Below are 14,744 nucleotides of genomic sequence, written 5' to 3' on the forward strand. Positions count from 1 at the left end.
GTTTGTTAGTTTTTGTTAGTTGTTAGGAGCGTAATGTATTTCGAGCTTATGTTTGTTTAATTCTTTGGCACACCCTATAGTACAAACGGCGAGACGTTTTTAAAATATGAAGTGTTGTTGGATTGATCTGAAAGGTGAGAGTTTTTTTTAATAATAATTTCTAAATCAAGTTCCTACTCTATGTTTGTTTGCAGCAGTGATAGCCTAGTGGTTAAGAATCTCGGTCTCTCGATCGAGGGGTCCGAGGTTCAAATCCCAGGCCCCTCTGATTTATCGAAATTATGTGCGTATTAGAAATTAATTATCACTTGTTAAAACGGTAAAGGAAAACATCGTGCGGAAACCTGCATACCTAAGAGATTTATCAAAAAAATATCTCAAAGGTATGTGAAGTCCACCAATACGCACTTGGCCAGCCTAATCCTTCTCATTCTGCGAGAAGACCCGTGCCCAGCAGTGAAACAATAATGGGTTGTTGATGATGATATGTTTGTTTGAATTTGTCCCTTATTTGCCATTTGTTCGTGCTGTATAAAACCGTTTTTTAACATGTATTATAAATCCTTGAGGCCCTTGAAGTCCATATTGTAAAGATAGACAGCTATTACATTTTTCGTACCTACTATTGAAATCCAATCAGAAAAACCAGATCCTTAATATTCAGAGAAACCACTTTTGATTATATTTTGTAGTTACAACTCGCGACTACATTTGCGTTATTTTAAGGCCAATAACTATGTACCTAATCTGTTATAAAGATACACTGAAAAAAATACCTTACGAAATTATTAAATCTAAAATCATAACATTACTTTTAAATATTAGAAACGAATCGGCAGAATGCTTAACATAATCATTGCCTTATTTATAACTTCAAATTACTTTAACATTATATTTAATCTGTACAAACATGTACATGCGAGTACATCTATACATGTGTGAGAAACAGCGTTTCTCAACATCATATGCGTTTATGTCCACTTATTCACATTACACAGTACTTTTTGTAACCATTTTTGCTAGCCCGAGCCTAAAGTAGAGTTATTGCAACGGAGCTCCCCTCATTAGTTATACAGATAAGTTGCTAGTGAATTTGAAGAGATAAGCTAAATATCAAGTTCTTGAACTTAATTTGTTGTTGCTGATATGCAAATGGGCGATAAGGATTGTCTGTGCTATTAGTTGTGTACGCTAAATTACTTGTACAGTACGCGTTTTCGCGCGGTTTTTCATTTTTTTTGTGTAGGATCTACAATATCTTTGCATGCTCGTTCTTATGGTAAAATCAACTAAATAGAATGTTTGATAAGTCGATGAGGTAAGTTCAACAGATTTTAATATAAGAGCGCATGTACACAGAAAAATGTATTTGACTACAGGGATTTGCAAATTTGCAGGATATAGGTTACATATATCTAAAGAACTACATTGGAACGCCTCATGTTATTGTATCAGTTCTATCTCAGTCCAAACCTGAAACAGCAGCATTAAACAACTATTATAAGACAGAAGCTCGTACCTTCACACTACACCAATTAAGGGCTCTACGTTTCCACAACACAATATTTACACAAACAATAACGTAAAACTGTAAAGTTCCAATTAACCTACATAATTACGAATGAAAATCGTTTTTATCGTTCCCTCATACGGGCTCTATCGCTCGATGTAGCGATACGCGTCTTCGCCCGTATGTTTTCAAGGTGTGATGGACGCCTAGTTCAGATAACTTGTACTTATCAAACTTATTAAAGTTGAACTGTTTCTTGTGTTTTTCCTGTCTTTTTTCAAAGGTGCATGATGCAACACGCATAGCCTGGCTATTTTTAAAATGTTTAAGTGCAGTGTACTTGATGGTAAATGGGACATCTGTAACCAACTTCATTTAGACACCTCAAGCCAACAACAGACACGTTACCCTTGTTTAAGAAAATCAATTCGTCTTGTATGTAAGTCAATCGGCATTCATACCCCTCCATCTAAACTAATATTATAAAGAGGAAAACTTTGTTTGTTTGGTTGTACTGAATAGGCTCAAAAACTACTGGACCGATTTTAAAAATTCTTTCACCATCCGAAAGCTACATTGTCCACGAGTGACATAGGCTATATTTTATATGAAATATATTTGATAAATATATTTTGAGGCGGTACAAAGTTTGCCAGGTCAGCTAGTCTAAATATAAGACCTGCTTTATGCTACAGGTGTTGTGGTGGTTCTTCCCAGGTCGATTCATATTGATTTGACCACCTTGCAAAATTGTGAATTTCGTAGCTGCTACGCAAAATAGGTTGTCGCGAGTTTCCGTGGTGCACATTCTTGTAACACTAAATAATTTTGGTTAAAGGAAATTATTGTATTTGTAAATTTTCCTGTATAAAGATCTGCTATAATCCTGATAATCATTTCTTTTCAAGATATGCACGTAAAGATAAAAAATATGTAGTTAATCAAACTGACATAAAACAGCTGACTCCTACTGTTGGTATGTCCGCAACAAAGGTCAAATTTACTTCAAAAAATAAATCCTTGAACCTATAAGTTCCTATAAGTCACATAAAACACATTTTCCTTTTCCCCCAACCTCCTCTGTACCGCCGTCCATTTATTACACCGGATCGTAATCTCAGATCTAGAACGGACCGATAAGCCGCGATCTCGATAGCGAGGGGGTTAGCGGCCTTACGTTTCGGTGTGAGGGGTGGAATGTATTTTTTAATTATATTAAGCATTTTCTTTCACATTTTTGAAATCTAAAAAGTATAAGATATTTTGATGCTTAAGTCGTCTGTCAAGCGATACATAAATTATGATTGGTGATAGCTGATGACTAAATAGGAAAAAACGTTACTTTTAAAGATACGGTAAAAAACGTTATTTTTAAAGAATAGTAATGTGAATAATTTTTTAAAGTAACGTACCTTTACTATACTCATGACTATTAAGCTTTCAAAGCGAAAATTTCATATTATCACGTTGAAAGCACAGTATAGAATAAATATAACATGTAAACAACAGCATAATAACACCGGATTTTTGTATTTAAGCACTTGAACCTTTTAAATTATTGTTAATTTCGCATCATTGATTTAAAAACACATTCTCTCTCTAAGGAGTAGGTAAGTGTAAAGTGTAATATGTGTATATATATAAAAAAATATAAAACATTGTCGCCGCTCCCAATATCTATCTTAATATATAAAAATCAATTGCTGTTCGTTAGTCTCAGTAAAACTCGAGAACGGCTGGACCGATTTGGCTGATTTTAGCTTCGAATAATTTGTGGAAGTCCAGGAAAGGTTTAGGAGGTGAGTAAATATGAAATATATTTCATAAATAAATTCTGAGGCGGTACAAAGTTTGCCGGGTCAGCTACTTCTATTATAATATTTAGACCTTTACAAATTTGTAAACAATAACACATCATAACGTAAACTCACGAACACTTCACAGACAAACGAATAGCGTTCACCGGAGGGAGGTATGTGTGGGGGGTGTTATCGCCGAAAACGGTCGATCGCGATCCACCGATACCGATCGTACTCCGCGATACCGTCCCAGAATATGCCTGTATCTACACAAAACGGTTTTTGTTCGTAATCGGCCGGGAGATCTCGGATTGAAGGTTTTAGACGAAGGGCATTACAATGGGTGTGTTAGAAGCGTCAGTGAGTGCTATTTTGATGTCGTTTTTTTAATTTAATTCAGAATACTTGGATTGCTAACATTTTGGTTGTGGTCTAAAGTTTGCAGTTTGTTAAAATTTGACGTTACGACCCAAAGAGAAAAATGTTAATTTTTAATTATTTTTTGGACCACTTTGCGGAAAGAAATCTCATCTTAGTCTGACATTATCGGTTCTTCGTGAAACACAAGGAGTCAGGTGTATCCAAAACTACGAATTTCCTGTGTACTGAGTGGTCGTTCGGGTTGACTTAAATTTTCTTTAGGTAGTTTAGTTTAACATAAGTAGCAAATGAGAATAGAGATGTTTCATGTTATTTAGTCTATTGATAACTTAATATTTGCAAAGGACCAAAATAAACATGCAGCCCGGCTGATGGATTTTTTTTCCCATAAATATCCTATAAGCCTCCTTTTACTCCCCATGACTAAGTTGGAACGCAAAATATTATTCACGCTTAGAATGTCTGTTCTACGCTGTTCTGCTATATAATAGTAAAATAACATTCAATCCGTCACAAGCAGCCCATCATTACAAATAATATATAACATAAAACAAACATTATCACAATAATGTACAGCATAACTTAAATTCCCCTCTATCCGACCCCAAGTCGCTATTTATTTTCGGTCATAATTTTTTTACGTGCTCAAAAATCCGTCGAGATCCCAGTGATAAGGCTAAGGCAGTGCTCAGTAGATACCACCGGCTGATAACGCCTTCGATTCCCCGGTCGCGATGTTTCCTCAAGATAAATTTAACTTTATATTTTGGGAATTGTTGCATTAGACGAAACAATAGAATTGAAATGTTGATAGCGATAACCTCATCGCATGAGAAACGCGCATAAGTAACTCAATTTTATTCAAATGACTATATTTTAGTGCGTTTAGTTTGACGACTGTCGTTGACGTGTTTTTAAACGACGAAACGTGAAGATAAACATAGATATACAAACAAACATTCAGTAATTAGGAACAGAATCTTGATTGTTTGATGAAAGCAACCTTTCATCCAAATGTTGCGTTATTATTGGGGATGCATTTTTTGCTAACTTACGTTATAAAAGACTCCAGTGTAAAATTTACTTTTGTAATTTTTTGGGAAACTCAGTTAGAAAATTTTAGCTTACTGCTGTGGGCCTAAAGACCGCCAAATGAGTAGCCCTTGCTTGAATTTATCATGAAAATATATAAGATAATATTTGTTTCTATATAACTTCAACCAAATATCTCCGTATAACTTTTTTTATAATATAGGAGTAGCAGGCGAGCATGCAGTCCACCTGATGGTAAGTGGCTACTGCCGCCCATGGACATCTGTAATCAACTTCAGATAGGATTAGATATTCCTACCTGACGTCGGCCACAGATGCGCCGCTACCCTTGAGGACTAAGCTGGAACGCCTTGGAAAAGTCTGTCTCCCTTTCCACACACAACATTGCTGTTATTAGGTAGAAATAGGTGTGGCGGTGGTGCCGCCGGAGTCAAACCACAAACCACCACCTTCAAAATTCATAATTGCAACTTTATTTGCATTTACGAGTAGTTTGAATTTTGCACTTTAAATATAGCAAAGAATATTCGTCATCGATAACATCCGTAAGAACGACCCGAATTCTTATTCCTTGATGATAATAACTAACAAATAAAATACATTAGCACCTTACATATTTTTATTATCGGAACCCGCTAAAACTTACCCTAGTAAGATAATATAAAGGTGCCATAGAAAAAACGTGTGCACTTATCGTGTGTTACCATTTTTTTTGCAGATGTCAAATGGTTGCATAGCGTCGTGGAGGAAGCTCCATGATTCACACAGTTTTTGGGAGATTTGTGAATTAGAAGTAAACGATCATGCTGCCCATCTGATAGTATGTAACTGCTACAAATGGTCTACAGACGTGACAAGATTAATAAACAATCTGTCAATCCAATTATTTCTACCAAAGATCGAAACTTGTCAATTTCTAGTAGGCAGAAAATGTAAAATGTCAAATCGTAAGTAAAATGTAAAATCAAAAATACTTGATATGTACTACTAAGTGCATTATCTAATACTATAAATATAACTAACATTTGTTTGTTTGCTATGCTTTCATGCCTAACTACGTGAACAATTTTCATGAAATTTTGTACATTCGATGTCAAGAAGGACATGGAATACCTTTTATCCCGTACAAAGTACTGTTCCCAAATGACAGTTTAAAATAACTATTGTAACTGACCTCTGGTTATGAAGCCTGGGGTAAAAGCTAATATTACATAATATAAAACGATATAAAATATTTCGCAACAATCCTTAAAACATCATATATCTACATAAAAACCCTGACTTTTATTGACATATGCGTTATGTGCTTAAAGTGCAAGGATATCCTTAACTTATCTATGCCAATCAAAGAGTAAACAAACCATTGGAGTCAGTACAGTCAATCCATTTATACCATTATACCCTCGATATTATCGCACGGTGCAACGGTTATACCGGTCTGATACTGCGGTTCCGGCTTCGATTCTCAATCAGACAATCTTATGATGAATTTAGTTTCCATTCGTTGGGTGTTTGTTTTTGTCTTGGTGACAGCACCCACGATACAATCCTAATGTGGGGGCTATCAGTGTATACAATATTTATGTAGTACATATATTTTAGTGCCTATTTTAGTATTAGGTTGTGTGATGCTCAATTTTCGAATATATTTTTTATTTCGAATATAATAAATTCGAAATTCGAAAAAACTATTTTTATTTTATTTTAATCGTGGTTTTAATGTTCAAGTTAATCTATGAAATACTTAATTTAGGCACATAATTTCACGTTTTGGGTGAAATAAATTTTGAATAAAACATATGGTATTTAATATTATCTATATATTTAATGTTAACCTTACTTTATCAAATTTATTTATTTATTTCACTTATTGGATGACTTATTGGTAATTTTATTTAAAAGCAATTATGTAATTGGGTAAAATTAATGTACATGGCATCCACGGGTGGCTTCAATATCCAGGTTGTCTCAAAAATATTTAAGGAACTTACTCAAATAAAATAAGAAATAATAACATAACAATTTAAAATATACGAAAATCTGTAATGTTAAATACAAACACAAAACTTATTTAAACTATAGTGAAATGAGATAGAGTTTGAACAAACACAAATATTTGCAGCTACAATCTCCCGCGATCACAATTCGAAAGTGGTAGCACCAGCCTTGCGTGTGATAAACACTGAATGTGTGTGATGTGTGATAACTAACGTGGCCATACGTCGCTGTTTAGGCGGGACAGTCGTTTTATTTTTCGGGATATGTTCGTGTCGCCAGCGGAGGCAAAAATAGGCTCTTTTGCATGTAGTTTTGAATCGAATGTTACTGTGTTTTTGAGGTTACATACTAGAGTAGAGTCGAGTGTAATATATTTGATTTTTTTCAATTTCATTAAAAATATAAACATGTATAAAAATAATGCATATCTCACTACAAATTTATATTTGGTGTGAAAAACAAATCACAAGGACAATTTATCAATTATATTCTTTCGGAACAGTCAAATTCTAAGCTTTAAATAGGATTTGATTAATTTATACGCGGAAACGGGGCATTGTCTGTTAGCAAAACGGGACAGTAGCCTGAAAGCGGGACTGTCCCGTCTAAACCGGTACGTGTGGTCACATTAGTGATAACACGAGGGGGCCGTTATCTGGCGATTCCACGCTCATTATCAAGCGTTGCCAAGTTTGCAGATGTAACTGCGCTATCGTGCTTTATGAATGGAGTGACGCGTAGGACTCTCAAGGTTCCGGGTTCGATTCTCACGGATTCAGTAGCAAATATATTTGTATCAATAAAGATTGTGGTCGAAAATGGCGGCTTTTTATATTTTTTATTAATATATGTGCTGACCATTGATCAGGAGGGATGTTCATCCGCATCTGTGATCGTTTTAGGTTGAACCTCTGTTGTATATGTCACAGATGTCCGTTTTCACTGCTACACCATTTATTACCTAAGGTGGATTGCATGTTCGGTTAACTTGCAAAAATATAATCCAAAATATTTTATTACTCTCATAAAAAGTAAGTAGTTATACAAAATCCATTGAATTGTGTTTTGTTACAGTATTTATCTTTCTGTGTGTATGTCTGTATGTGAGCCAACCTATATTTACAGCTGCAAAATATTCGTAGGTGAATACGGCTTTTTTATAGATATAAGATAATTATAAGACCTTACAATATAGGTACACCTTAAATATTGCAAAGTGTTAATCAAAATTCTAATTAATTCAAATGTAACTTATAAAGAAGTGAATTACGTTTGATGTAAGGCTTGTATTTACCTACTTTTTGACCTCGAAGCTAACAATTTCTTTGTTAAAACTTGCAGTTTTTTCTATAAGTACAACAAGCCTACAAGATACAGAATAATTAGAATTCATTATAGAGTTAAGCTTACTAAAGTATAACTATCAATAGTAAAAAGAATAAATGGTTCTTCTCTCATTATGATAAGGTTTTAGACCAGTCATTCATACTGCCCAAGTGCGGATTGGTAGACTTCACACACCTTTGACAACTTTTTAGGAAGTCTCCGGCGTATATATTGCATCATGATGTTTTATTTTACCGTAAAATGAAATATAAATTTATATCTAACACGCAAAAACCTAAAATATCAAGGATTCGAACACAAGACTCCCAATGTAAGAGGTCAAATATTAAACCACCAGCCACATAACATCAATTCATATTTACAACTAAAACATACGAGTCATGCGCGATTGTGAAACATCTGTGATACATTCTAAACAGTTTGACATTGACATCAGCTGTCAAAATAGGTAACGAGCCACACGCCGCGGGAATTTCAACTCGCTGTCACAGACACTAAATATTTTTACTCTGTACTCAGCCGTTATAATTTGCACATGTCAAATATGTCATTGAGTACACAGATATATTTATCTGTGGACTTCGTTCTTTTATGATTCGTGTTAATTATTTTAAGACATAACAGATTAAATATATCTTTTAATCAGGTTGTGGTTTAGTGAAGTAAATAGAATTAAGCGCGTTCTAATTATTAAAGTAAAGTAATTAACCACATATTCAACTGTTAACTTAAAAGACATAGGAATGTATTATTCTGACTGGAAATAAAATTCAGTATAAGCCATGAAGTTATAGGTCAAGTAACAATTATCTCATATTCCCCAACTTAAGGAAAATAATTTGAGCAAAGCAATCACTAACTTACCCATTATCATTCTTTATTATTAGTTTAGCTTTAAAAATAAATACTTAAAAACATATTGTTGTTGTTATCGAGTGTTGTTGACACCGGCTGATGACTTCACAACAATGTTCATAACTGGACATAATTATAATTACCAGATCTCAAATTAATCTGCATAAAATTTTAATTATGAAATTCAACACCACCATTTGCCAAATCAACAAACGAAAAATACAAATTTTCTGAACGTAAGAATATGAAGATTTAATTTTTTATAGAAAAATAAAAGGTACAATTTGACCCAAAAATAGTCAGCTAGAATTGTCAACGTGTACTTCCTGATTTCTGATTTCTTGCCGCGAACGTGTAAGATGTGGAATGAGCTTCCTCCTGAGGTATTCCCGGAGCGCTATGATATGAGGTTCTTCAAAAAAGGTGCAAAAAGAGCTCTCATACAAAGCCGGCAGTGCATTGGCGACTCCTCTGGTGTTGCAAATGTCCATAGGAGTGTTGACAACTTTCCATCAGGTAGAACGTCTGCCTAATCGTTAAGTTAAACAATAAAAAGCCTACAGGTCAGGGTAATTTATTAGTATTTAATTTTTATACTTTACTGTGAAGATTCCCATTATAGTACATATAAGGAGCACAGATCAACAAAATTGATTATGAATCTGATGGAATTCCTATTATGATTTTTTTTTATGAATTTATGAATATGGATGGGCGGCAATGACTATAAGGTGTGCTGTTCCTTGGCCACTTCAATTTTATAAAAAAACAAATAATCTGTATCGGCTCTGAATAATGATGTCAGGTGCTATTCCATACCTTTTCTACATTCGTCATGACATCTGTGGCCATGGACCATCGACTGTATATTCTAGTTATCGACAAATTTCTAGACAGTAACATTAAAGATAATCTGTAAGATTATTATAATCTGTTACTGTGAGAGCGTCGTAATTCTTGAATTTTCATCATATAAATTGCCCGTCATAATAACTACCTAGAGATAAGAGTGCAATAAAAATCTGATGTTTGCTACCCACTAACGACTATCAGACACACAAATAAGATAAAAAAACTTAGAAACATTACTGCTTTATCGCGATTCCGTTGAAAATGTTCTCTCCTTAATGGCGGTATATTTATTTTCTAAGTTATCAACTTTAGTGCTTTTTCATTCGGTTTTTGTTTTCGTTAATACTATTTATAGCGAGAGTATTTGCTTAAAATTAGCATTAAGGCATAAAAAGTCAAAAATCTGCAAATAGCAATAATGGACACTACGTTACAGCTACATAAGCCAGGAAAATTAAAAAAAAAATAAAGAAAATAAATTTTACGCTACTGTGCATTATACGCTACGTTCGAAATTCGAACTGAAGTTTATCACTCAACTGACAGTTGCTGAAAAGAAAGTAAACAAATGAACGCATACACATTGTTTTGACGTCCGCCGCGCCACCTGGCGGCAGGCCGGCCGCGCACGCCAGTTCCAGCTGTTTCAGGTACCGCAACCACAATAACATCACAGCGTCGTGCACAACACTACCGAACGAACGAACCGAACTATATTATTTCGAGCGCAACCATTTTCGTCGACGTCATTCTTTTGCCGCGTAAATTGAGTGACTGGCTTGTTGCCGTTCGAGCGCCCCTCCCCGCACACAGCGACGTGTACGATACGATACGCACACAGGCGCGCCCGATCCCTTATCAAGTTGGTTTAACTAGCAATGGCTGGCCCGAGATCCTATCGGCCGAGCTCGCGGTAACGTTGCATTGAAAGATAACGTCAGCGATGCTATCGCTGTGTTTGAATAAACTTGTATAAAATGTCAAATAAAAAAGCTGCCCGCCATAAAAGTCGTATCTCGCGCGATATTTCGATAGTGGCGCGTTTTTGAAACGGAACGAAATTCACGACGCGAAAATTTTTCTACAGTTGGTTGCGCCGTAAATTTTTTACGGCTCTACAGTCTCTATCGTAGAGTCGGGTACAATAGTATCTGTTGTTTGTAGTTGTAAAGTTGAACATTAAGTTATATTATATAATTTTCATATAAGTGTCTGCAGAAAAATCAATACATAAACAAAGTTGTGTGTTCTAACTGTGTCTTTCTGCATGAGCCCTTAAAATCCACTGCTGCCACTCTGGAAGAAAGGTTTTAACATAGTCAGCACGTAAGCATGTGCGTCTTGGTGACTACAGTAAAATATATTGTAATAATTGCTATTTTTTATTTTATTCCTCCTAACCAGCTTCTACTATATACAAGACAAGTATCACTCGATGTCCATGAAATGTGACTTCAAATTAGGCGGACTGCACGCTCACAGTACGCAGAAAAGGCACATTTTAAAGTACCTAATGACAATCAATGGAAGTGAAATAAAAATATTGCATTATTCGACCTAAAGCTCGTTTTTGATATCGTATCTTTACGCGGGATATTGAAAACAATCAGATAATTGTTGGTTTGGTCAATAAAAGTTAGATCGTGACAAAGCATCGCTGTAACTGATAACGACATAAATATAATAAATAAATATAGCACAAGTTTGCTTTCCGCTTATCAGATCCGCCATGACACACTTAATCTCAGACATTTTAGTAATAATATAAAAATAAATCCTAATGGCCACGATCAATCAATACCAAGATCTTGAGGTGTTATCTACTTAGGTATATCATGTAATTAGAATTGAAAAGTCTCTGAGATCAAACTGTCAAATTTAAGGTTTGACATGTTTATTTGCAAGCAATAAACCACCTTTTTGTATTATTTTTAGACATTTTTTTAACCTTTTAGGAATAACATTAACATGACCTCATTTAAATGTCAAAATTGCCAATCTTGTGATGTGCATGCTAATTGGTACCTACATATTTTTTTTATTAAAAATCTGTCAGACAAATAATTTAAATCTTGAATCATACAAGAAAATTTAAGCAAATTTTACTTACCATCAAATGACTTAATGAGTAAGAAGTACAAAGATTCTATAACAAAAGCATTTACGACCAATATTTCACTCCAATAACATTAATACTTAAAAAAACCTTAGCATAGATGCGCACAATACCTCATATGTCTTAGAGCTATTAAACTTTTTAATTTTATAACCACTTTGTTTTTCATATTAAATGTGCAAAAAGTAGTAATAACGACTGTAATTATAATTTATTTAATGTGTTTTTAAATTAACGCAAAGTTTGCTAATCTATAAGATTGTCTTTGTGATTTTGTTTTTCTGTGCATTATTTGCCACTTGTAAACAAAGTAATTAAATAAATACATAATTACTAAGACTAAGAAATTAACAGAAATAATATAAATTAATCGACTGGAATGCTATTGCCTACATTTTGAAGTTAGCAGAACCCTCTGTGTTTGGTACTACCACCACATCTTTTTCTGCTACATAACGGCAGGGTTCAGCGCTGCTGTCTTCTGATTTGAAGGATTTCGTGTGGGAGTCATACTTATCTAAGGCGTTCCAATTTAGTCCTTAGAGGTAGTAAAGCATATGTCGCCGATCCCAGGTAGGTCTGGGGTTGATAATAGATGTCCATGGGCGGCAGTACTTACCATCAGGTGGACTACATGCTCGTTTGCTACTAAATAACTTCGTAAAAACAGATCAGCTCATCTTCTGTAGAGAACAGAAGATAAGCAGGTCTCTACATTCAGTCAATTCTATCATAATTCTATCAAGCAAAAATAAATGAACAAAGAACATATTTTATAATTAAAAGACTTTAAGATTTTATCAAAAAATCTGAGATACTGTAAAAATTGAGACATGATAATAAAATGTAGAGACATCTTAAATTAATAGACAATGATCAAATAAATATCTCAAAATCTCAAGTCATCGAACCCATAAACCTTAAAAACCTACTAAACCAGCTATCTGATGCATCACCTGTTACTGTCCCACTGCTGGGCAAGGCTCCTTTCAAAGTGAGAAGGTCCATCGCGCTGGCCAAGTGCAAATTGGTGGACTTCGAAGACATTTTTAAAGAACTCTTATGGGTTTTCCTTAAAATGTTCTTAAGCAAATAATTTCAAAAAAGCAAATATGCTTGCCTGGGATTCGTCCCTTGGACCAAATGACAGACCGAATTTCAGGCCATTCGGCTATCTGCATCTAATGTATAATTTACACAAATAACTTATTCGAGTCTTAAATGGGAATAAGGTAGATTTAATGAAATTCCTGGATTGATAACAATCGCGCGCTATCCAACGTTCATCTTTAGGAGTTTAGATGCATATCTCCTTTATTTGTATTTGCGTGGGGACGTCATGTGCATGAATGTTATATGTAGTGGTTGAACTTTGAAGGTGGTAGAACCCTTTGTAACTCGACTCCAGAAGACTCCGCCATAATCATTTCTGCCTTATAACAGCAGTATTAAGTGCTGTGTTCCGGTGAAGGGTGAAAGACGTATTAAATCAAGGCGTTCAAACTTTCTCCTGAATAGCAACGCATCTGTAGCCAACGTCAAGTAGGAACCTTATCTAGGGTTCTTACAGATGTCCATGGGCGGCAGTAGCCACTTACCATTAGATGGACTGTATACTTATTCCCTACTTCAATCTTAAAAAATAGTACGTTACTTGTTTGTAAACATAATCCTATTAAAAAACAGAACCTGTTATAAATATTACCATTACGTACATTCGTATATTCGCGCTATCGGGGCCGCATATCGACAAATCCCGAGCCATATCGATCGTGAGGCGGACGAGATCATCCATCTAATCGATTTTATGTCCATCGCAGCATCGCCAGAGACGATTTGTCTTGCGATGCAGTGATGTCTGTGAATTGTGGATAATACTCGCATTGTGTGGATAATACTTGCTCGTTTTACGAGTAACGTTGTTTTTTTATAATATGGAAGATAATGAGCATGCAGTTTACCATGTACGGCCGCCTATGGACATCTGTAATCGACCCAGGTAACGTTAGTTTTCTAACAGAGGCGTTGTTACTCCTGGGTATTTAATTGGAACGCCTCGGATAAGTATGTCTCCCTCACTACACCCTTAAAACCGGAAGACATCATCAGACATGCTTGATGCTGCTGTTATTACGAATAGGTAGAATAAGGGGTGGCGATGGTCCCGTTGTAGTCGAACAATAAAGGGTTCTACAATCTTTGATTCAATTTCAAAGTTTATATCTCACAGCTGAGTATGGATGTTGTTACACAACGTTACCATTACCCGACGACCCGCGTGGCGGAGCGGTCACCATACCGGTCTGACGCGCTAAGGGTCCCGGGTTCGATCCCCGGCCAGACAGATATCTGAATGATGAATTTAGATTTCTGTTTCTGGGTCTGGGTGTTTGTGTATTTGTCTATGCGTGTGTCCAAGGCACCCACGACACAGGGAATCCTAGTGTGGGGCTGTGAGTGTAGAAAGCGTTTGTTTGTTTGTTTGTTGTTTATAGGCCTGGAGTATCTCCACCAATTGTCCAATTCGGATTTGTTGAGTACTAATTAACAAATGAACCAACGTAACCAACACCAGATAGTATTGAAATCTTCTCAACTTTGTCCTGAGGTCAATAGGATTAAGTTAGCATGTCTTGTTTTTCTATTACTACAAAACATCATCTGCCTTACTTATGTACATACAGATACAATATTTTAAAACCGATTTCAACTATTCCTTATTGAACACTAAACATTTTACGTAACAGTATAGAAAATAGCAACTATTTCAAGACAAAAGCTATACCATATATTTCTTTGTATCAAAGAAACCTAAACCTACAGTAGGTTTAGG

General features: G+C 35.2%; 1 protein-coding gene across 2 annotated transcripts in view; it reads right to left on the minus strand.

The window, feature by feature from the left end:
• Positions 1–14,744, minus strand: part of ush (Zinc finger protein ush) — a 224,650-nt gene that overhangs the window by 100,627 nt on the left and 109,279 nt on the right. The window contains exon 1 of one of the 2 annotated variants that reach the window (XM_073080362.1): positions 10,376–10,576. The exons of the other annotated variant lie outside the window; for it this stretch is intronic. Within the exon in view, the coding sequence (XP_072936463.1) occupies positions 10,376–10,466 (91 nt within the window). The 5' untranslated portion in view covers positions 10,467–10,576. Of the gene's footprint in view, positions 1–10,375; positions 10,577–14,744 lie in introns of those variants that run through there. 2 annotated transcript variants of the gene reach the window in all.

The sequence above is a fragment of the Epargyreus clarus genome, unplaced genomic scaffold, assembly GCF_041222505.1.
Source record: "Epargyreus clarus isolate Ecla_fem2 unplaced genomic scaffold, WU_Ecla_fem_2.2 ptg000015l, whole genome shotgun sequence".
In the NCBI taxonomy this organism is placed as follows: Eukaryota; Metazoa; Arthropoda; class Insecta; order Lepidoptera; family Hesperiidae; genus Epargyreus; species Epargyreus clarus.